The sequence below is a fragment of the Lissotriton helveticus genome, chromosome 3_1 (genome assembly GCF_964261635.1).
Source record: "Lissotriton helveticus chromosome 3_1, aLisHel1.1, whole genome shotgun sequence".
In the NCBI taxonomy this organism is placed as follows: Eukaryota; Metazoa; Chordata; class Amphibia; order Caudata; family Salamandridae; genus Lissotriton; species Lissotriton helveticus.
In genome coordinates, this window is record NC_136061.1 from 63,469,220 (window position 1) to 63,494,371 (window position 25,152).

Below are 25,152 nucleotides of genomic sequence, written 5' to 3' on the forward strand. Positions count from 1 at the left end.
GGCTGTGTGTGGCTTTGCGTGTGTGTGGCTTTGCGTGTGTGTGGCTTTGCGTGTGTGTGGCTTTGCGTGTGTGTGGCTTTGCGTGTGTGTGGCTTTGCGTGTGTGTGGCTTTGCGTGTGTGTGGCTTTGCGTGTGTGTGGCTTTGCGTGTGTGTGGCTTTGCGTGTGGCCGTGTGGCTGTGTGTGTGGCTGTGTGGCTGTGTGTGTGTGTGTGGCTGTGTGTGTGTGTGTGTGGCTGTGTGTGTGTGTGGCTGTGTGTGTGTGTGTGGCTGTGTGTGTGTGTGGCTGTGTGTGTGTGGCTGTGTGTGTGTGTGTGGCTGTGTGTGTGTGTGTGGCTGTGTGTGTGTGTGGGGCTGTGTGTGTGTGTGGGGCTGTGTGTGTGTGGGGCTGTGTGTGTGTGGGGCTGTGTGTGTGTGGGGCTGTGTGTGTGTGGGGCTGTGTGTGTGTGGGGCTGTGTGTGTGTGGGGCTGTGTGTGTGTGGGGCTGTGTGTGTGTGGGGCTGTGTGTGTGTGGGGCTGTGTGTGCAGGGGTGTGGAATTTAATAAAATATGTACTTGTCCATGGGACAAGTAGCTTCATAAATCTACATGTCCTGTAACAAAATCCACTTGTCCCTTTGGTGCCATGTAGTGCGCCGTCAAATAATGGCTGCAATCTATTTATAGAAGAGCTCTGATAAAAGCCTCTCTGGTTATGTCAGGCAAATACTATAGAAGGATTTGAATTTTTGAGTTTTTCACCAGCTCTTCTCTAATCTTTTCCCATACTGAGAAAGGTTGGCAATTTACCCCTTGCAATGGCAGAAGTAAAGTTTCTTCCAGGGCTGGGAAAAATGTGGTTGGAGAAAAAGTGAACTTATAAACACTCAACAGATTTCCGCTGGGGCATATTCATATTTGCTCATGCTAAGATGCAATTCACAAATATTTTCTAGGACTACGGGTTCCTGGCCTACTTGAGGAATTTCATGTGAATACATGAAAAACGTAAATCTGCATTAATACAAGGACATATATCATGGGTGCACTTTTGTGACTTTCACATGGAGCCCCTAATTAAATCTGAGATAACCAAGACCTTTTGTTTTTATTAAAATGCTATCTCTGCCTATCTGTGAGCTGGCATCCTTGTGTGTAACAGCATTCTGCTCTTTTACAAAGTAGTTTTGTTCAGTGCCAGGAATTTCTATGGCAATGTGGCCTTTATGAGACCAAATACTAGCAGTCTAGTATGAACGCGCTGGCATACAGCAACACGCCTACCTGATAATCCCACAGTAGAGAAAGGAGAATAGTGTAGGCCAAGTGAGTAACCAGAAAATTAAAATACCCCCCACGTTGATCCAAAGTTCTTATGACACCAAGCAAGCGAAAAAAGTAATTGGAATCCTCGCCAACATAGCCCTCTTGTCTCTTCCATCTCAGCATCTATCCCATTCATCCTTTCACCCACTGATATCTAGCATTTCACCTTTACATTGGCACCCATTCCTTCTTTTATCCATTATCCTTTCACCAATCTGTTCGTCCATCTGTTAATCTGTCAGTCCATCTGCTTATCCATATCCAGACCTACCCATCCATCTCCAAACCTATCCATTTCAACCATCCTGCCATCCTTTTGCTCATCCATAAACCCTCCCTTTCACTCATCTATCCACCCTCCCTTTCACTCATCCTTCCACCCTCGCTTCGACCCATCCATCAATCCATCCTTCCACTCATCCATCCATTTATCCTTTACACTCGTCCATCCTTTTGCTCTCTAATCCTTACACCCTGTAACCCATCCACTCATTCACCCTTTCCTTCATTATAACATCCTTTGTCCATCCACCAACCCCGTCACTCAACCATCCCGGTCACTCAATCATCCATCCATCCGTCTAGCCAGCCACACTTCCACTCACTCATCCTTTCACCCAAACATCCATTCATCTTTTCACATTAATTACAAATCTTTGTCTGCCGAGCTGCAGACAGAAGAGGCCCATCAAGAGCTCCACCTCTACTGTAGCTACTAAAGGGGGCGTTCAGGAAGCCCCTGTTCAAACCTATCCTGCCATCTCCAAACCTATCGATCTAACTGATCCATCCCGCCTTCCTTTTACTCACCCATCCTTTCACTCCACACATCCTCCTTTTCACTCCTATTCATCCACCCTTTCACTCATCCTTCCATTCATCCTTCCACTCATCCATCCACCCACCCCATCAATCCTCCTTTTCACTCACCTATCCACCTACCCTTTCACTTCCTCTATTTATGCTTTCGCTCGTCCATCCACCCTTTCACCCGTCCAGCTTCCGTTTCCATCATATATCCATCCACCCTTTCAATAATCCCTCCATCCACCTTTACACTCAACTGTCCACCCATCCATCCATCAACCCTTCCACCCAGCCACCAACCCATCCATACATCCCCACCCACTCAGCCATCTATTCATCTACTCTCTCGCCCATGAATCCACCCGTTCAATACGCCATCCATCCTTTCACTCATCAATCCACTTTCAACCTATCCATCCACTCACCCATCCCTTTATTCACCCTTATCCTACCATTCTTTCACACTTCCATACTTACATCCATCCACTCATTCATCCATGCATCTACCCTTTCACTCCACTCATTCATCCATCTATCCATCCAGCCTTTCACTCATTCATCTATGCATCTATCCATTCACCCTTTCACTCATTAATGTATGCATCTATCATCCACTCTTGCACGTATTCATCCATGCATTCTATACATCCACCCTTTCACTTATTCGTACATGCATCTATCCATCCACTCATTTATCCATACACCTATCGAACCACCCTTCCACTTATTCATTCATGCATGCATCTAAACATCAACCCTTTCACTCCTCTCATTCATCCAACTATACATCCAGCCTTTCACTCATTAATTTATGCATCTATCATCCATTCTTGCACGTATTCATCCATGCATTTATACATCCACCCATTCACTTATTCATACATGCATCTATCCATCTACTCATTCATACATGCACCTATCCATCCACCCTTTCACTCATTCATTTATGGATCTAAACATCCACCCTTTCACTCCACTCATTCATCTAACTATACATCCAGCCTTTCACTCATTCATCCATGCATCTATCCATTCACCCTTTCACTCATTAATTTATGCATCTACCATCCACTCTTGCACGTATTCACCCATGCATTTATACATCCACCCATTCACTTATTCATACATGCATCTATCCATTCACCCTTTCACTCATTAATGTATGCATGCATCTACCATCCACTCTTGCACTTATTCCTCCATGCATCTGTACTTCCACCCTTTCACTTATTCATACATGCATCTATCCATCCACTCTTTCACTATTCATCCATGCATCTATTCATCCACCCTTTCACTCACTCTCCCACCCACCCTTTCAAGTCCATTATGGGCATTTGTCTGCGGACCTGCAGATTGAAGAGGCCCATCAAAAACTCTACAGCTGCTGCAGTTGCTACAGCGGTGTGTTCACAATGCCCCTGGTGCAGGCACAAAGTGAGATGAGAGGCCTAGTGCAAGGACAGAATTAGGGGTGGCCTTAGGCCTGCATGAAGGCCCATGTGGAAACTAATGAGCTTTAATGTAAGCCCTCGATGACGTAAGAAATGAGAGGCCAAGGCGAGTGGGTCAGGGATGTCAGAGAGGGCGGCGGAGGGTGGTGGGTTAGCAGGTTTTGGCACCAGGTGTAAGATAAGGTGTACAGGAAATGCAAAGTGTCAAGGAGGGGGTGCATGAGAAGGGAAAGCAAAGTGATTTGAAGATGAGCAGGGATATTGGAGCCCTATGAGGCCCAGGAGTGGAGCAGAGAATACAAGACAGGGAGGGGTCATACAGTTCAAGTCAGAGCAAGGGGCCAAGAGGCAGAAAAAAAGCAGCCTCTTACATGCCATTGCTGGAGTGTACTGGAGCTGCAAAAGCTTGATGTGCGTCTCGTGCTTGATGAAAATAAAAGGACCAGGGGAGGGCCTGGAAGTCAAACAAGCTTTTGTTGTTCAGCTCTGGGGAAATTAAAGTGCAGGCCCCAGTTTTTACATTGACCCTTTCGCTGCCAATAAACTGCTCAGAGCAACTTATTTACTGGCTGTGACCTACAGGGTTGAACAGCTGTGTATCGTTTTGCCATAAATCTGTCTACTTGTCCTTTGGACAAAATGCAAATTTAAACCTCTTGCCCTCCTAAGAAATCTAGATGTCTCGGGCGTCGGGAGATAGGAATTCCCCACCCCTGTGTGTGTGTGGGGCTGTGTGTGTGTGGGGCTGTGTGTGTGTGGGGCTGTGTGTGTGTGGGGCTGTGTGTGTGTGGGGCTGTGTGTGTGTGGGGCTGTGTGTGTGTGGGGCTGTGTGTGTGTGGGGCTGTGTGTGTGTGGGGCTGTGTGTGTGTGGGGCTGTGTGTGTGTGGGGCTGTGTGTGTGTGGGGCTGTGTGTGTGTGGGGCTGTGTGTGTGTGGGGCTGTGTGTGTGTGGGGCTGTGTGTGTGTGGGGCTGTGTGTGTGTGGGGCTGTGTGTGTGTGGGGCTGTGTGTGTGTGGGGCTGTGTGTGTGTGGGGCTGTGTGTGTGTGGGGCTGTGTGTGTGTGTGGGGCTGTGTGTGTGTGTGGGGCTGTGTGTGTGGGGCTGTGTGTGTGGGGCTGTGTGTGTGGGGCTGTGTGTGTGTGGGGCTGTGTGTGTGTGGGGCTGTGTGTGTGTGGGGCTGTGTGTGTGTGGGGCTGTGTGTGTGTGGGGCTGTGTGTGTGTGGGGCTGTGTGTGTGTGTGGCTGTGTGTGTGTGTGGCTGTGTGTGTGTGTGGCTGTGTGTGTGTGTGGCTGTGTGTGTGGGGGGGGGGCTGTGTGTGTGTGGCTGTGTGTGTGGCTGTGTGTGTGCGGCTGTGTGTGTGCGGCTGTGTGTGTGTGTGTGGCTTCGCCCAACAAGTCCCCCACCCTCCCCACAGACCCTCTCACTCAATACTCCCCCCATTGGCCCTCTATCCCCGCTCACAATCACACCAACCGCCCCCGACGCGCCCTCAATCCCCTTTCGGACCACGACATACACACCCTCCTCCGCTCATCTGTCCCAGGCCCCCTAAACCTCTCAACCACCACACACCTCCTCATACCCACGATTCTCTCAAATCCCCTTAGGCCCCCCACACAAAGCAACAGAAGTTCCGTCTCCAATAATCTCAGAAAAGTCACCCTCTCTCTAGAACACTCGACCACCCCTCTCACCCCCAGACTCAAATGCATCCTACTCAACTGCAGATCGGCCCCTAGACACTCATCCGACATCGGGGATCTCATCATAACAATGGACCTTGACCTAGCCATTCTGACTGAAACCTGGCTAACTGAATCCTCTACACCTATAATGGACATTCTAGTCCCCCCCAAATACCACATCATTAGACTCGACAGGACAGGCAAGACGGGCGGGGGGAATCGCATGCATTTTTAAGAGCAATCTCTCGGTTACTAAAGTCACCTCCCTCTCCCTCACCTCCTGTGAACTCATCTGCCTCAATATCACCAGCGAGGGCAAACCTGTATGCTCTTTATATGTCATCTACCACCCGCCCGGGTACAACCTCACCTTCACCCAACACCTCATGGACACGATTTCATCCAATGCCGGACGGCAGAACACTCAAATCTTCCTGGGTGACTTCAATCTCCACTGGAACGATCACAATGACGCAGTGGTGAACAGTCTCAAAACTTTCCTTAATGCGCTTGACCTCACCCAAATCTGCAACAGCCCAACACATGACAAAGGCTCTATCCTCGACCTCATCATCGCCAAAGAGGACTCTACCCAACTGGGAGCAATCCAACCCTGTGACTGGTCAGACCACCACATTATCACATTCTTCATCAACGAAAAAGTTAAGCTTAACCCGGCTCAACCCACCAAATCCAAGATCTGGAAAAGGGACCTGAAGAAACTTAACCCCAAATCCTTGCCTTCCCACACCTGCAGTCTCCTCCTTCCCCCCTCGGGCGCCTCTGACGTACAATCTCTGACCGACCTCTACCTCGACTCTATGACCTCAATAATCAACGAAGCCGCCCCCCTGCAACGGAAGAGAGTCTCCACCAAGAACTCGAACCCATGGTATGATGGTAGACTCAATGAAGACAGGCGTGCCATGCGAATGGCAGAGCGCACCTGGAGGTCAGACCCCTCAGCATTGCACCTTAAAACTCTTAAGAATAAGAGAAATGCCTACTTTAGGAAAATCAAGCGCTCGAAATCTGACTTCTTCAGCCTCCAGCTCGACCAAGCAAAAAACAGACCAAGAAAACTCTTCGAACTAGTCAAGACTCAAACCAAGGAACAACCTCTACAATCAAACAGCACAACAAGCGCTATACCATCCTGTGAAGACTTTTCTGCTTTCTTTAAGCTAAAGACTGACAATATAAGAAGTGATCTCCTCAATGATATAAGCCGATACTCCAGCCCCATCAGCATAACTAACACCCAACCTAAAAACGGCGCGGCATGGTCGTCCTTCGACACCTACTCTGAAGAAGAAATTAACAAACTGCTCAGCACCCTGAAACCCTCTAATCACCTCACAGACCCCTTACCTGCTAATGCTGTAAAAGACTTCACCCCCTGCTCCTCCCACTCTGGACTAAAATCATTAACAGTTCCCTGCAACAAGGGCTCATCCCGGACTCCCTTAAGGTGGGGCAAGTCACGCCTATACTCGAGAAACCTACAGCTGACCCTGCTGACCTAAACAATTACCGCCCTATCACCATTATCCCCACCCTGGCCAAACTGCTGGAAAAATGCGTACAACTCCAACTGACAAAACACATTGATCGGTTTGACCTCCTCAACCCTTATCAATCAGGCTTCAGAGCAAGACACAGTACGGAAACGGCTATGACGCACATAATTGATGACGCCCTCCAAATCCTTGATCACAACGATTCCTGCCTCCTTATCATACTTGATCTCTCCTCAGCATTTGACACTGTCAAACATGAGAATCTGCTGGAGCTGTTAAACACCAGAATGGGTTTATCCGGAACTGTTCTCAAATGGTTCACTTCCTTCCTACATAACCGGTCTCAGAAGTTCAAGATCAACAACGTGTTGTCCTCATCTGTGCCTGTAACATTAGGCGTTCCACAAGGATCTTCCCTATCCCCCACTTTGTTCAACATGGTCATGGAACCACTCACCACATTGCTTCAAGCATCTAATGTACACTTTCACATGTACGCCGATGACACTCAACTCTACCTCAAACTCCAATCCCCGGAAGACATCAAACTTCTGAACTCCACGCTCAGAAACACCCAATCATGGTTGGCCGACAATCACCTCAAACTAAATGCCCTGAAAACTGAGTTCCTTCTGATCGCACCTCCGGCGAAACTCGCCATCTCCCAAACCTGGCTCAAGCATCTTACTGCACTCAATGCCCAACCCACCATCGTGGACTCCGCGAAATCCTTAGGCATCACACTGGACGCCAATCTCAACATGCAGCAGCACATTAGCAAAGCAACTAAAGGAGCTAATTTTCAAATCAACACTTAGAGGAAACCTAAACCCTTCCTCCCAGCTAAGGATTCCCAAACTGCTGTACAAGCCCTAGTCATCCCACGCATAGACTACGGAATTGTGGCTCTCAGCGGACTCCCCCTATTACCAACCGCACCCCTAAGAGCCTCCTTAAACGCTGCAGCGAGACTTATTACAGGATTAAGGAAACATTCGCATATATCCCCTGACTTAAAATCACTGAACTGGCTGCCGTTTGAAGCCAGAATACAGCTGAAAATCGCCTGCATGACACACTTGGCCGTACACCACAAGTCACCCGACTACCTCACTCAAAAGCTGACTATATCAGGAGGCTCTAGATCCAACAGAAGCACAAAAAATCTCCTCCTGAAACCTCGAAGACTCCGGAAGGAAAAAACATACAAACGCTCCTTCTCGGGAATTGCACCTAGGATCTGTGTTAGAAAGGTGATCCCGGGGGAGGCAGAAGATGTCTGACTGACCACCCCTAGGTCTACCCCTCCTTCTGGAAGTGGCCGAGCGTTGTCGAGAGGCCTCCTGGGTGAGATTCCTCTCCTATAATCGTACAGCAGAGCAATCACACCACTACAAATGGACACCACACAAGAGGATAAGTTCTTAGGCTTTATCAGTAATAAAGGTTGATTATCTTCGTCAATATGTACAAGCGGATCGAGGGATCCGTAAAGTCTCGTAGTCAGGGAACAGGGTAGCGGGTTAGTCTTAGTACTGGTTGGGCGCAGGGATACCCTGCGCACAGCTCTCAATCCTCGAGCTGGGGGGTTCCGAAAGGTCGAGCCGCGGCAGCGCTAGCAGGACTCGAAAGATGGTTTTGATGAAGTTGGGCCGTGGCAGCGCCAGCAGGCTTCGAGGTAGTTTCAGCGAGGATGGGCCGCGGCAGCGCCAGCAGGCTCCCAGGATGGTTTCAGCGAGGAAGGACCGCGGCAGCGCCAGCAGGCTCCAAGGATGGTTTCAGCGAAGATGGGACGCGGCAGCGCCAGCAGGCTCCAAAGATGGTTTTCAGCGAAGAAGGGCCGCGGCAGAAGTGTGGCTCAATGGTTAGAGCGGCAGACCCTGATGCAGATGTCTTGCCCGGGACCAGGGTTCAATTCCCCGCCTTGGCGGGTCTAGAGCTCAAAAATTCCACGGACCTGATAATTCTCGCCTCGGTGCCTATTCCAATCATGGAGTCTCACTCTGCAACTGTGGGCAATAGCTTGCTTAATCTCCACAACGGCCCCCACAACGCTAAGGATGCCTGGCCTCCACCTTGGGGGTGCCCAGGAGTGGACACCTCACAGGGAAAGCCAGGATGGGTTCCACAGCGGTATTCGTACAAGCGCCTTGAGACCCTTGCGGGTGAGTAGTGCGCTATACAAGTATCAATTTACATACAAGTATCAATTTACAGCAGGACTCCAACAAGGGGTTCAAGGTTCCGGGTAGAGTTCTTCTCGGGGTCAGCCGCGACAGCGTCAGCAGGGCTCTCGACTCCAGGATACAACTGGCGTCCTAATCCCGGCTAGCCCAGATATAGGACTGGAGTCCTTTGATGTCCGGACCCTCGCGCCTGGGGGCCATTGCGAACCCGAGCGTCCCCCACAGCGAGATTCATTCCGTTCTGGATAGCGTGAGATTGTCTCCCGTCAAAACCGTGACGCTGAGATTTCTGTCTGGTCACCGTGTTTTTGAACACACTCCATTGATTCTTCTTTCTCGCCGGGTTGCCAGAATGCCTATGACCACTTTCTCATGATGGTTCCACCTTAAGCTGTATGCGTCGCTGTACGCTACTAACCGATTCAACTCAATCGCTGGGATTTCTGACCCTAATACTCCAAGTGGTGAATACTTTACGCATAAAAGAACGGTCTTCTGCCCCGCCCTGCTGTCCTGATGAAGACCCTACTGCAAGGATACTACAAAATCCTGCGTAATTCTTAAGGGTCGAAACGTCGACAACCACTTGTTTTCATGTGTCAACTTCACGTCCTAATGTTTCATAAATTAAACAATGTGAAATATGCCTTACTTGAATAATGACTAATAAGTCCTTTGTTTTGTACATGATTTGTAACCTTATCAATTTACGGATTTATATTGGTTGACTGTTAGTCACTTTCAAATCATTCCTGCTTTCCTGCACTACGTCCTCACACAATCACAACCCTCACCCCCACCTCCCTTTCGTTTGGGGCACTACCTGCAACTAATGTACTTGATGTAACCAATTTTTGTATATTCATTGTATACTCCCATTGTGATTAAAACAATGCGGATTGATTGTTTATGTGATTATATATTTTCACTGTTCTAAAAGTCCTGTTCTTTCTTACTGGGACCCTTTCCTCTTAATACTTAGTCCACCCAGGTCCCAGTGACCATACTTGGGTAAAACCCCCCAATTGATATATCATGGGGGTCAGAGGGGCCGGGATGGTGGTGTCCAGACACCCAGCAGGGGGGTGGAGCCAGCGCCCAGGGAGGCCGGAGGGCGATCGATACCAGGCGTCCGGGGACGGCTGGAGGGCCATCGAAACTCCCCTCCTCCTGGATCCGTCGAGTGGCCACTCTACCGCCTGGGGGATCTTGGTGCCTCGATGTCGGGGTTTCGCTGGGGTCGTGGCCGAGGCCACGTGCTCGGGACGTGATGGGCCCAAGATGGCGTCGGGCCTGACCTGGTGGTCCGGAGTGGGAGCCGGACCTGCAGAGTTGGGGCGCGTAGGGTTCGCCGTGTACCGGGGGGAGAGCCGGGGGTTGCCAGGGTGGCTGCTCTTGTCGAGAGTTCGTGTAGGGTAGCGCCAAGGGGGCGACAGCGGATCGATGGATGGCCGATGTCGTCCCGGGCCCGCCATGCGGGAGGGGTAGGACCACGCCATGAGGCCGGGTCCAACACACGTCCCCTCCAGCTGAAGGCAGGGGAGAGTCACCCATCTTCTTGGGGGTTCTCCTCGCCGAGGCGGAAGAAACGGGACAGGCCATCAGCATTGGCGTGGTCGTTGCCAGGGCGATGCTCCACAGTGAAGTCCATCCCTTGGAGGGAGATGGACCATCGCAACAGCTTCGGGTTCTCGCCCCGCATCTGCATCAGCCACCGCAGGGGCCGGTGGTCGGTCTGTACCCGGAAGTGGGTGCCGAAGAGGTAGGGCCGGAGTTTCTTTAGGGCCCACACGACGGCGAAGGCTTCTCTCTCGATGGTGCTCCATCGTTGTTCTCTAGCCAGCAGGCGCCGACTGATGAAGGCCACGGGAAGATAGACTCCCTCAGGGTTAACTTGCGATAGGACCGCTCCGATGCCGTGCTCCGAGGCGTCGGTTTGGACCACAAACTCTCGGCTGTCTTCAGAGTCTCAAAGGCTGTTTGGCACTCGGGGGTCCAATGCACCTTCTGTGGTAGTTTTTTGGAGGTCAGTTCAGTGAGGGGCCCCACAATGCTCCCATAGTCCTTGATGAAGCGCCGGTAATATCCCGTGAGCCCCAGGAAGGCTCTGACTGCTGTCTGGGTGACCGGGGGCTCCCAGGCCCGAATGGCGTCAATCTTTGGTTGGAGGGGAGCCACTTGGCCACTCCCTACTCGGTGTCCCAGATAGGTCACGGACCCTTGGCCTATCTGGCACTTGCTGGCCTTAATTGTCAGTCCGGCCCGTCGGAGGGCCGTCAGGACCTCCCAAAGGTGCGTCAGGAGCTCGTCCCAGTGGAGGCTGTACACCGCAATATCGTCCAGATATGCGGCACTGAACTCTTCTAGCCCCGCCAGCACTCTATTCACTAGTCTCTGGAAGGTGGCCGGTGCGTTTTTCATGCCGAAAGGCATCACTTTGAAATGGAAGTGGCCATCGGGGGTCGAGAAGGCCGATCGCTCTTGGGCACCAGGGGTGAGGCCGATCTGCCAATACCCGGCCGTGAGGTCGAAGGTGCTGAGATACCTGCCGGCCCCTAGGCGATCGATCAGTTCATCCGCCCGGGGGATGGGATGGGCGTCGGTCCTAGTGACGGCATTCAGCCCCCGGTAGTCGACACAGAACCGGAGTTCCGGGGGGGTGCCGGCTTTAGGGACCAGGCCAACGGGATTGGCCCAGGGACTGTGAGGGTTCGACCACCCCCAGGGCTAGCATCTTGGCAACTTCGGACTGGATGCAGGCCCGAACTCTGTCGGGAACTCGGAAAGCCCAGTGTCGCACAGGCGGGCTGTCCCCGGTGTCGACATCGTGGACACACCACCGGGTGACCCCGGGAGTGAGTGAAAACAGGTCCGCAAATTGCCCCAGCAGCTTTCGGCAGTCCTGGTGCTGTTCTGGGGTCAGGGCGGAGGAGAGGGTGACCCCCTCGACGGAGCCGTCCTTCTCGGCGGTGCTCAGGAGGTCCGGTAGGGGCTCGGAGTCATCTACAGCTCAGTCATCGGTAGCCAACAGCAGGCTCAGCTCCGTGCAGGCAAAGTGAGGCTTGAGCCGGTTGGCGTGTAGAACCCGGAGGGGGTTCCGGGGGGACTCCATGTCCACCAGGTAGGTGACGGGGCTCTTGCGCTCCACCACTTTGAAGGGCCCCGTCCATTTGTCCTGGAGGGCACAAGGTTCGACCGGGGACATGACCCAGACCTGCTGGCCCGGCTCGAACTCGACGGACGAGGTGTTCTGGTCATACCAGCGTTTCATTTCCTCCTGGCTGGCCTCAAGGTTCGCCTCGGCAAGTTCCCGGAACATCAGAGTTTGGTTGCGGAGGGTCAGGAGGTACCGGTAGACATCCGGTCGACCATCTCGGACAGCCGTCTCCCAGCCTTCTTTGACCAGGCTGAGGGGACCTCGGACGGGGTGTCCGTATAATAGTCCAAATGGGCTGAACCCCAGGGACTTCTGGGGCACCTCCCGATAGGCAAACAGGAGACAGGGCAGTAGGACGTCCCATTTGCGTCGGAGTGGCTCTTCTAGGCCCTTGATCATCCCCTGGAGTGTTCGGTTAAACCGCTCTACAAGTCCATTCCCTTGGGGGTGATATGGGGTGGTGAACTTATATGTGACCCCGCACTGTTGCCACAGGGACCGCATGTATTAGGATATAAAGTTTGTGCCCCGATCACTCACGACCTCTCGGGGGAAGCCGACTCGGGAGAAGATCCCCATTAGCGCTCGGCCGCACCACGGGGGCCGTTATGGTCCGAAGGGGGATGGCTTCTGGATAGTGGGTGGCATGGTCCACCAGGACGAGGATGAAGCGGTGTCCCTGAGAGGTGCGGGGGTCCAGGGGCCCCACTATGTCGATCCCCACTCGCTTGAAGGGGGTTGTTACCACGGGAAAGGGTTGGAGCGGGGCCTTGACTTTCCCCTCGCTCTTCCCGCTGGCTTGACAGGTCGGACAGGTTCTGCAGTGATTGTTCACATCGTTGCACATTTTTGGCCAGTAAAAATGGGTCACCAGGCGGCTGTAGGTTTTGTCCTGCCCCAGGTGCCCGGCGAGGGGCACGTCGTGTGCCAGGTTTAAGAGGAAGTCTCTGAACCGTAGAGGGACCACCAGCACTCGGCTGGCCCCCAGTTCGGCAATTTTCTGCTCGCTGTATAGGAGATCGTGGTCCCAATAGACCCAGTGGGACCCCGATGGGTCTCCGGCGGCTTGAGTGGCGGCTTGTTGTCGGATTCCCTCGAGGGAGGGACACGTTTTCTGTTCTTGCCGGAACTGTTCTCGTGTGGGGCCATCTTCTTGGCGCCATTGGGGTAGTTCGGGAAGGTGGCCGAGCTCGGTGATGTCTTCATGGCTGGGCCCCTGGGGGCCGGGCTCTGGGTCGGCGTCCTCCGGGACGGCGGCCGGCGGAGGTGCGGGCCACTCCGGTTCTTCAGGCGGGGTATCTTCGTTCGGGGCGGTGGCCCGGGCGGCCATGGATCGGGTGGTCGCACAGACCCACTCGGGCAGGCCTAGCATCCCCAGATGCTCTCTCCGCTCAATGTGGGCCCAGGGGGAACTTTCCAGGTCGTTCCCGAGGAGGCAGTCCACGGGGGCATCGTCCCGGACAGTCACTTTCAACATGCCGGACACCCCTCCCCACTCGAAGGGAATACGTGCCATCTGGCACAAGCTCTCGGAGTTCTCCGCCGACCGTACTGGGCACAGGACGTTGGGCAAGATCTGTTCGGGGGTCACCAAATGGCAGCGGACTGCCGTCACGCTGGCTCCAGTGTCACGGAGGGCTTCGGCCCAGTGTCCATTAATAGTGACCCATTGGCGGTACTTTTGTGTGTTGCCTGGGATCGGGGCTTGGGGGATCATGTCTCTTTCACCCAGGCACACCAAGGACATAGGGGCGGGCTCCCACTCGGCCTGCTCGGGTTCGTCGTCCTCCTCGCCTCTTTCTTCGCCCAGGGCGGCGGCCGCGATCTGGCGGTTTGGAGGACCGGTGGTGCCGGGTCGTTGGTTCATCGGGCAGATGGGGTCATTAGCATAGTGACCAGGCCGCTGGCATCTGTGGCAGGTAACGTTTGGGCGGGTCCCCGGTCGTGCTGGGGGGGCCCCCCTTCGGGCCAGGGATGGCGAAGTGGAGGTTGGGGGTAGCCCCGTGGGGGCGTCTCGGCCCCTGTTCTGGCCTCCTCCGCCGCCTCGTGGCCGGTGGTTCCCCAGGGATCCCCGGCCGTAGTCTCCCATCGGGCTCCGGGGGACTCGGGTGCTCACCCATCGATCAGCCTCGACAGCGAGTTTCCGTGGCTCTGTCAGTTTGCTGTCGAGGAGATGCTGCCGGAGTTCGATGAAACAGTTGTTGGAAAGGTGTTCCCATACAATGAGGTTGAACAACTGCTCGTAGGTGGTGACCTGGCTGCCTTTGATCCACCCCTCTAGGGCTCTACTATAAAAGTTTACATACTCCACCCATGTGGTACCGGGGAGTTTTTCACAGTCTCGGAATCGCTGCCGGTACATTTCGGGGGTGAGTCCGTAGCGAGTGAGGAGGGCGGCTTTCATGTGTTCGTACAAGGTCATCTCGGCATCGGGGAGCTCCCTTCGTTGACTAACTTCCCCCACAAGCCGGCGCCCCAGTCCTTGAGGGGTACTCGATGGCGGTCATGGCTACTTCATACGCTTTGAACCACTGTTGGATGTTGTCGTTTTTATAGTACTCTTTGACGACATCCTTGGGGATGTGAACTTTCGTGTCCACCGGTGGGGGCGAGTTCCTGCTCCCGGAGGCGCTGGCCTCACTCGTTTTGGCCTTGACTTCAAGTTCTTGAAGGCCACGTTCGTGCTCGAACGTGAGTTTCTTCTCTTCGAGGTCCCTCTGCCTCCGTTTCTCCTCAAGGTCTCCTTCCAGCGAAGATGGGCCACGGCAGCGCCAGCAGGACTCCAACAAGGGGTTCAAGGTTCCGGGTAGAGAGTTCTTCTCGGGGTCAGCCGCGACAGCGTCAGCAGGGCTCTCGACTCCAGGATACAACTGGCGTCCTAATCCCGGGCTAGCCCAGATATAGGACTGGAGTCCTTTGATGTCCGGACCCTCGCGCCTGGGGGTCAGAGGGGCCGGGATGGTGGTGTCCAGACACCCAGCAGGGGGGGTGGAGCCAGCGCCCAGGGAGGCCGGAGGGCGATCGATACCAGGCGTCCGGGGACGGCTGGAGGGCCAACGAAACTCCCCTCCTTCTGGATCCGTCGAGTGGCCACTCTACCGCCTGGGGGGATCTTGGTGCCTCGATGTCGGGGTTTCGCTGGGGTCGTGGCCGAGGCCACGTGCTCGGGACGTGATGGGCCCAAGATGGCGTCGGGCCTGACCTGGTGGTCCGGAGTGGTAGCCGGACCTGCAGAGTTGGGGCGCGTAGGGTTCGCCGTGTACCAGGGGGGAGAGCCGGGGGTTGCCAGGGTGGCTGCTCTTGTCGAGAGTTCGTGTAGGGTAGCGCCAAGGGGGCGACAGCGGATCGATGGAGGGCCGATGTCGTCCCGGGCCCGCCATGCGGGAGGGGTAGGACCACGCCATGAGGCCGGGTCCAACAATCTGGAATGCACTCCCTCCTGAAACCAGACTTATCTCCTCCACGGCATTTTTTAAGAAAGAGGCAAAAGCCATCCTTATGGCTAAATTCACCTGATCTCTACATTTACTGGACCGAAGACTTTACTCCGTTTTTTTTTTGTTTTTTGTTTTTCTTTTGTATTACTGGTTTTTCTGATTATCTTTTTGTATTATGTTTTTATCTGACTGCTATCCTACTTTGCATTATGTTTTTTTCCGACGGCTATCCTTTTTGCATTATGGTTTTATCTGATTGCTATCCTATTTGGCTATTCACTTACTACCGACTACTATATTGTACCCAATAGTTTGTTTAATCACCCTCTTGTTTCCCCTAGCCCTTGTTTTCTGTAAAGCGCTCTGATATCTGCAAAGATCTTGTTCGCGCTATATAAAACGTTGAAAATAAAATAAATAAATACAGACTAGCAATGGTAAGGTGCATGTGAGTCAATTGCATATACGTCATGATTTACATCGGCTCTGATTTACCAAATCCTCAATAGTATGTACAAATTACATTTACGACACGTGTGCAAAAATTTGCAATCTTGAAAGTGCAAATTAATACATTCGCCTGATGGTACGTGTATAAACTAGCAGTATAAAGTGCAGAAATGCTAAGAATACTCATTTTCTAGCGCATGTGCAAAATTGGCAATGTTAAAGTGCATTGATACAAACAAGTAGTAATACATGTGCAAACTGGCAATAGTAAAGTGGGATCATACAATGATTGATTTCCGTGCAAAAATAATTTTAAAATATAGGTAGCTACATAAAAACATATCTGGATTCTCTAGATTAAACATCAGTTGCATCGCTTTCTTTGAACTGCGCGTGTTATATTTTAAAAAGATGGGTTTCAAATAAAATTTTCTATAAGAAATATAAAATTTGCAAAACATGAAATGCCAGCTACTCTGCTTGGATGCACCGTCGCAGGGGCATGGACATGTCCCAGGTTTCTTAATTGTTGGGAACGCCACTAGGTGGTGCACAATCCCTAGGCGTAAGCGAAATAGTAAAAAACGGTGCGAACTTTTGCTGACAACAGTGAGGTATGATTGTAAGCCTTCATTAACGTTATATTCTAAATAGGAGTTAAACGTGCTTTGTTTTGCATATTTAATCATTCTGGTGCTATCTGTATGTTTCAGGAGGGTGTTTTTAAGCTCCTTCTTTGATAACCCTGTTCCCATTGTTGGTTCTGCTAAAATGTCACAGCCATAAAGTGTCTTATACCAAGATTGAATATGGCATAGCCATGGTATATTTGAACAGTGGTCGAGCTTTAAACAGTCGTTGATCACATCCTGAGTAAATTTGGTTTCTTCCTTTGACCAGATTGATCGCCATAGGGACAGGGGGCGTTGGACAATTAAGTCCTTAGCATGATTTAGGCCACTTCCCTATGTGTTAGGTAATTTGAGGCCGCAGCCGGAGCACAAAGCAATCGTTTCAGGAAGGCATTCTCCTCATGCTGAATTACGTTACCACTCTGAGAATGGTATCCCCATATCCCAGCCCCATACAGGGCTGATGTAATGCACCTGGAGTAGTATATTGACAACATCTCTTGAATTCTATGGCCCCCTAGTTTTGCTGCAAATCTAAAAACACCACTTATATTCCTTGACATTTTGAGACGGACACTGTCTTGTTCGTTAGCCCACCTCCCGTCTCCTGAGAATGTGATGCCCAGGTAACAAAAATTCCTTACAGATTCTAATTTCTCACCGTCTAAGTAAAAGGGCCTGCTTTTTCTTGACTTCCTACCACAAGACATTGTGAAGGTCTTTCCTTTGTTAATTGTCAACTTTCTACCCTCAGTGAAGGCATGAAACTTGTCAATCAAACGTTGCAAGCCGTTTTGAGTGCAGGAGAGAAGAACCGTGTTGTCCGCGTATAAAAGAATAGGAATTGGGTTACCGTTAATAATGGGTGCATCTGCTTGAATTCTTCTTAAGTTTTGATCTATCTGATTTATAAAAAGGGAGAATAGCAGTGGGGCAAGCACACATCCTTGCCGGATACCTCTATTGGTTCTAAAAAAGGGTGTGCATTCCCCTGCAGGTCCGAATCTAACTTTACTAGATAGGTTTTCGTACAGTCTGGCCAGGAAATGTATAATTTCAATTGGAGCTCCCATTTCAACAAGACTGGCCATAGGAGCGTGTGTTCCACCAGGTCGAATGCCGAACTCAGATCAGCAAAACACAAAAATAAATTGCCCTCTTTGGCTTTTGTATATTTGCCGATTATGAGTTCCAGGTTCACACACAGCTCCATTGTACCCATCCCCTTTCTGAACCCGTACTGCACTGGGGATAAGATGTTATTTTCCTCTACCCAGGCTACGCCAGGACGCCCCTTTGCTGGGGCAGCTGCGCGCTATAAAAATAATATTAACATAACATAACATAGCTTCCAGTCTCTCTAAAAGGACTCGACTGAGGATTTTAATTGACGAGTCCAGGAGTGAGATGGGACGGTAATTTCGTGCCTCTGACCTGGAGCCTTTCTTGTATAGAGGCACGATAATGGACTGACCCCATGTTGCAGGGAGCCTATCCTCTATAGCAGCATTAAAATAACGTGTCAGTATTGGGGCCCATAAATTCATTTCGTGTTTATAAAAATCCATAGGTACCCCGTCGGGGCCCGGGGCATTACCGCCTTTACTATTTCTTATTGCCTCGGTAACCTCAGTTAGGGTCACGAATAGCTGCATTTTTTGCCATTTGGTGCTAGGAGCTATGTCTGTAATTAAAAGTGTCCCATCTGAGTTGAAATCAGAGTTAAAAATCCCAGTAAAATGTGTTATCCAGGCACGGCAACTGACATGGGAGGTAATTTCAGGGATATTATCATTCTTTAAAAGTGGACTATTCACGGTTTCCCAAAATAATTTATGGTTTTTTGTTTCCGCAGCCATATCCAGCTTGACCCAAGCCTCGTTTTGCAAGTCTTTTTTCCTGGTTGCTAGGGCAGTCTTATAATTGAGACGCTCCACTTTAATTTTATCTATATCCCTCGGCTTAGTATCAAGTGCTTTTTTAAATTTGTTTAGTGACTGGGCACAATGCTTATCGAACCACGCCACTTTGATTCTCCTCGACTTTCGACTCCTTACTGTTACTGAGTTGTCGATTACTTCAGTTATTTTTAAAAAGTTAGCGAGTAAGATACCAGGGGTTACATTAGATGTCAAACAGTAGGCTATTTCCCCACTACATTTGGGGAGTATATCCTCCATAAATTCGACAGGGTTAATTTTGATCCACTTTATCCTCATACCGTTAGGTCTTTCGGCTATGATCCCTTGGACAGGTCTTCCGTAAACGTGTGTTTTTTGCCCCCAGCCTATTAATACCATCGATATGCTATTGTGTTCGCTTACTGGCTGCTCGGTTACCCAGACATTAAGGTAGACTGATCCATTGGATACCAAAATATGGTCGATGTTAGAGTAGGCATCCCTCCCTCTAAATGAGGGGCGCTCTTCGTTATCTTTATTCTTTGTACAGTCTAATAGTTCCAGGTCTAATTTGGCTACTAAGTTATTCAACACGCTCCCATAATTAGTATGTGGGAAGTGATTATAAAAAGTACTACCTCCATTAAAATACTCCTCACGGTGGCCACAGATCCCCTTCTGTGCATGGCTGCATGCTTGAATGTTAAAATCTCCTGCCCAAATTATTACTGGGGGGTCACTTGATAACACTAGTACTTCCTCTATTGCCCACTCTAAATCCAATACAATTGTGCCCCTATTGGGTTCCCCTATATTATTGTAAAAATTTATTATGACTAAATCCTTGCCTGTACCATGTACTAGACGCAAAATTGATGCATATTGAGCCACCTCCACATAACCACCGGGGCTGAACTCTGTTAGAGAGGTGGTTATCAGCGTCAGTAGTCCGCCTTTTGCTCTTCCTGCTGAAGAAGCTATTACATCCACACTATATGAAGTATACCCCTCAACTTGAATTTGGACTCTATGCCAAGTCTCCTGGAGACAAATTATATCGTGGCCTTGTTTGACGAAGCTATCCCAAAGAGGCGTAGTTATTTTAGCAGCAATTCCCGCTATGTTCCACGTAATGACCTTTAGGCCTTCAGCAAAATTATCGTGGGTTGTATCGTAGTGTGTGATCGATTCGGGTCTCTCTAAACTCACGTCCGGAGTTATGTCCGTGTCCGGAGTTACATCAAACTGGGCTATTGTATAATTATTGTGCTGGTCACTATTTACTGGACTCGCTGCAATATCCCCTTCTGCCTTATATGTGCTCAGCAACCCTTTGTCGATTTCGACCATTCCCCTAAATACAGTTACTTCACGATGAGGAAATGCAGTTTGTTCCCTCAGTCAGTCATTCTCTTCTAATGAACCAAAAACCTGAAATCTGTTGTAAGTCGGGATTGTAATGTTATCCCATAGATTGTACAATGGTGCTGGTTCATACGCTGCATTAGAATAGTTAGAATGTGCGTCTCTATAACAGTCGATAGGCCGTGTTGTGACTTGTTTTCCTGACTGACTCCTGTAGAAGTAGTCTAGAGGGAGCAAGGTTGTGTTATATTCATGTTTTGAGGGTATGGGTGCATTTAAAATGGAATCTCTAGCCCAGTCAGGTATCCTGAAATTTATAACTATACAGTCCCCTTTTATTTCTTTCTTGCTAGGTCCCAGCCATCCTACTCTCTGTGTAGAGATCATTTGATTTGCCCCTCGCATTGGGAACCAACAATTTTGGGCAAGCCAAGGCAAAGTTTTATTCTTGAGGGTTAGCTGATTTTCAAATTGGGTGGGTTTAAGCTTAGGTACGTTAGCAAGAATAGCTATGTACGGGCTACATTCAGGCGGGAGGTTAATCGTTGCGGGAATAATGTTATTAATATGCCGCACTGGTGCTGTTTTGGCCATGTTGTTAGGTATGGGACATCCCTTTCCCCCTTTGCTCCGCATCAGTTTTCTGCCCAGTTTTAGCATTAGGAGTAGGTAATTTTTCTTGGGCAGTAGCTACTATTACCGGGGCCAGGCGACTAGATGTACTTCGCTGCCAGCCAAGTTGTTACTGGGTTTACCCTTTGATGCATTGGTTGTGGGTTGCTTAACTTGTGTGCTGAGGTGTTCTAATAAATCTAAGTTGGCTAGACCCCGCTTTTCCAGGTTCTCCACTTTATCCGTTAAGACCCTCAATCTATCAGCCATTGGTGTAATGTGGGATTTTACCATGTGCTCTAGCTGTTGTATGAGGCCCTCCATATTAATTGGAGGTGGATTTTGTTGGGCAATATCGTGATTTTCATCCAACTGCAAATTTCTGCCCTGATGCGATGTGATTTCCCCCCCCTCCCTTGGTCCAATGTGGTTTGGATTAATCTCTTCTTTTTACTTCTATGTTTCTTCCCTTGTCTATTTACAACTACCAATTTCCTACTGAAGGCAGATTTGTGTTTGGGCCTGCCGGTTCCGTGGTCACCCATACTACTCGATGGGCTGGTGTTAACTGACTCTGCTATTGTGTTAATATCGTTGATGCCACAATCATCTAACTCCGCTCTGACTTTTGGCGCATCAGTCGCTGTAGATGGAAGAACGATCTCACTGGGTTGTAAGTTAGGGGTTAGTGACAGCCTACTCTCCCGGGCAGCAAATATTTAAAAAAAAAAAAATACAGTAGATGGTGACTGTTGTAGTGCCTCATCTTGATTCTGCCCATTCCCTGGTAAGTCTGCATAAGAATGTAATAAAATAGAATCCTGTGACATAGCTGTTATATTGGGTGTATTAGCAGGTGTATTGACTCCTTGTGTGGGTTGGGTTACCAGGCACATGCTCGGTGGTAGTGAGAGGCGTCTTTCAGTATTTGCTATAGCAGTTACAACCACCCCAATAGTTTGTTGCAACATTTTGTCAATCGCGGTTAAGGTTGAAAGTGGGGTTGGTGGCAGCATTAATTTCCTTGTCGTTGATCGAGTGGACATTGGAGTCTTTTTAGCCATGGTTCTACTTGTTACTTCAGACAGTTCTAAAATTCGCAGCAGTTAGATCAGTCTCAAATCAATTGGAATGGTTTACCTTACAGGATGTTTTATTTGTGAAGCCAAGGGACGTGGCCCAGCCCAGACTCCTCGGGACTCAGAGGGCCCACCCTTTGCCCGGGCTTCGCCCGGCGTCCCGCGAGGCGGGGCTTACGCTGCTTTAATGCACCTCCTGGCGCGGTTTGTGACAGCGCGGGGCGCGTGGGGTGGTGGGAGTTGTGGTTTCAGCACCTGCCCTCCACTCAGCGGCCGCGCTGCAACGATGGTGGGTCACAGCGAGGCGGCGGGAGGCAGGGTACTTTCCCCCAACGTCCACACGGCAAGAAGACAAGGTGACAGGGATCACAGGCAGCCGTTTAATCCTCGTACAGCCCGCAGGCAAGAAAAGCAGTTAGGTCAGCTCATTCCCTGCCCCAGTTTAGGAAAGCTTAACATAACATGTGCTCTGGACAGCTCTAGTCGGTCTGAAAACGATGTCTCTGTGGCCTACTGTGGGACGTTTAATATGAGCGACGTCCCTGGTTGTCTGGCATGGTCCAGTACCCTTGGGATCAGGGTCAGGGCAATCAATGGAAAGGTGTATGCAAATCTACCCTACACAGTCTATTGATAGGGCATTCCCCTTGGACTAGTGGTGTGGAACCCAAGACACAGTCTTGGTATTTTGCATTTTCTGGACTTGCAAATAGGTCTATGCTTGGTATGCCGCAGCATCTGTACCCGCTGTACAGTACTTCCTTCTGCATATCCCATTCACAGGAGGCATTTTGTCTGCTCAAACGGTCTGCCTTGTGTTCTGTTTTTCCACAGGAGGTGTACTGTAACCTGTCATTGACATCTGTTTGTAACACTCCCTACAATTCTTAAACCCTGTGCTTTTAGGAGAGGACATGTTCCTTTGTACACTGGAAATAAATTTGAAGAGAAAAAAGCTTCAACTGATGAGAAAAGGAAGAATCTGGCTTGGGATCGGCATATGGGGGTGTAGAAAGAAAGGAACGGATGCCAACACACTTTGTTGGTACTTCTATGTGGCTCTAGTCGTCACTTACGGGGTGGAGCAGAGTTTGCGAAAAGCAGCACGACAACACCTACTGCCATGCAGAATCACTGCTGAAAAATCTTCCTGAACCAGTCTAGCGTCTGGGGATAAGCTAAAGGTGAGGAAGCTGCAGTTCAAAGTATCCATCAGAAATTAAGACCCTGTTTGCCAAAAACCCAAAATGTTAAGTAAAGAATATTATGAAGCTTAACAAGTACCAAGCTTCCTTTCAGCACAGCTGCCAAGTAAGAGGTGTAAGGTAAAACTTAATATTTCAGTAGAATTGAAAACTGAAGACTACACTATCCCAACAGAATATTATATTGCTGGGTTAACCATGTATTTCTTATCTTTATTGTGTTTAGGTAGACCATATACGGCATTGTGACCAGGCTGATCCTAAAACTATCAAATAGAGAAGCGCATGTAGTTCTTAACTTCATCAGTCTGCGTCAATGTCAAACACAAGGTGGCTGTTATGATGTAGAAAGATTGGGCATGGTATTCGTGGTCTATGCACTCAACCTGCAATACTATGCACATAGAGGTCAGAATTAAAAAAGGTGATTGATACCACGGAAACGCTGAAGGGGAGGCACAGAGGAAGTGCCGAAGAGAAGATGCAGAGGGGTGTAGGGTTGGGAGATACCAAGAAAGGACAGATAAAAAAAGGAGCAAAGGAAGTGAAAGAGAGGAACTGGAGAACAAGACTGAAGGGTGGAAGAGGGAGAAAGACCAGGGATTAAGAGGGAATACCGGGGCGACCGAAATGTGGAAGACTTAGGAGAATCCCAACGAGAAGACAGAGCAGGAGCATAAGGGGAATATATAGAGGAGATATGGAAGGAGAAGACAAAAGATGTACAAGAGGGCGGTCTTATGATGAAAACAAACTATATGGTGATAGAGTATGCAACACTACATAGAAGTTTCTTAACAATGTAGGCGATTCCCTTTGGGATAAGCAACTATATATCCCAAAGACTGCACCAACTGAAACAGAGTGCAGTGGGAAAATATTGAAAAATAGACAATCGCCTCATCAAGTAAAACACAGATATAAAAACAAAAAACATAGGATCCATGGGCAAAAGTGGAAGGCAAAACTGTTACATATTTAAATTCTCCCTGGTATGCTGAAAATCAGGGATAGGGGGTTAAGAATATGATGTTGTCAATGTGTAAAGCTTCAGCTTCTCAGCCACTGAAGCACTGTCCTCATTAGGCCATATAGTGTAAGTTACCCAGAGTAGGGAACGTTACAACTACAGGGAAGCATGGACATATGGCATACAAGACTACATTGAGGCTTATTAATAGGAAGGGAGAAACTTTTCTGTTTTTAAGGCATACCTTGGGTTATCAGAGAGACGGAGGTAGCATCGGACAACATGTTTCAGCAATCGGGCAGAAGGTTCCTTTGAGAGCTGCAAGACCATTTTACCCTACCAAGCAAAGGCAAATGTATTAAGATACATTCTTCCACAAAGACTGAACATCAATTGAAAATGCAATTAACCACTTCATTATAATCAAATTCTCAGCAGCCAATGGATCAATCCTTACCAATATCATGGCAACATGGGAAAATCTCTCATAGGTCTGACAGATGTAGGCCAGACCAGTGTCATCAAGGAGGATCTTCTGTAGAATGAAGGTAGCAACCTAAAATAAAAAGGAGATAGATCAATGCAGATTCCCTGCGCTGTAAAATCAATCTGTAAATGGTCTCTGGAAAAAGGCTGCAAGATGACTAAAGCATGCACCTTAATTTTTAGATGTGCCTAAGCATATACTAATGCTGGCAAAAATGCCAAGGATTATACAAGAGGTCAGGCACAACAGCACACAGCATCCAGAGTTTCATTACTCTGGAACCATGACATGCCCTGCGGAGAAGTCAGCCGAAAGGTACGTTACCAAATTTTCAGGTGATGTATGCTGCTAAATCATGAGGAGTAATAAAACATGAATGAGCAGTTTAAGGAATGCAGTTAAAACTTAAGCAGGGGCACAGCATGTGACAAAGCATAACTGTAGAGTTTTAGGAACAGGAATGGTGTGCCATCAGAGCTTCAAAAAGAGTAAGGTACCATTTCCTATGAACTATGTCCTAAACAATTGCACAATGTAGAAAAGTCGGCCTTTTTGGCAAACAATGTGTTTTGGATTTTAAAACTGTCACAGACCTGTAATGTGGTTTGGAATGAAGACGGTGGGCTATATTGCAGCCTGTGTGGGTTGGGACTGTACACTTCGCAAGAAAATGTACTTCAATGTGGTCTTTAGGATCATGCAGATGTAATGTGATAGTACTCTGCTTTTATTTCCCAAGCCAACCCAGATTAACAGGCTAGGTGTTTATGTGCATCATGTCCACTAATTATCTCGATCACCCATACTCACTGATCAGAAACATCAGGAGCAAAGATCTGGAGACACACCATGTGTTAATACTGTTATGCATACTTATGATACTATTAAGGTCTAGACCTATATG

The 25,152-nt window shown here is 49.5% G+C and overlaps 1 protein-coding gene across 1 annotated transcript in view; it reads right to left on the reverse strand.

Moving 5' to 3' along the window:
- CNOT9 (CCR4-NOT transcription complex subunit 9) overlaps positions 1–25,152 on the reverse strand; it is a 157,313-nt gene that overhangs the window by 18,264 nt on the left and 113,897 nt on the right. Inside the window, exons 6-7 of the mRNA XM_078679234.1 lie at positions 24,219–24,317; positions 24,006–24,097 (exon numbers count right to left, since the gene is read on the reverse strand). Of these exons, the coding sequence (XP_078535360.1) occupies positions 24,006–24,097; positions 24,219–24,317 (191 nt within the window). The remainder of the gene's footprint in view (positions 1–24,005; positions 24,098–24,218; positions 24,318–25,152) is intronic.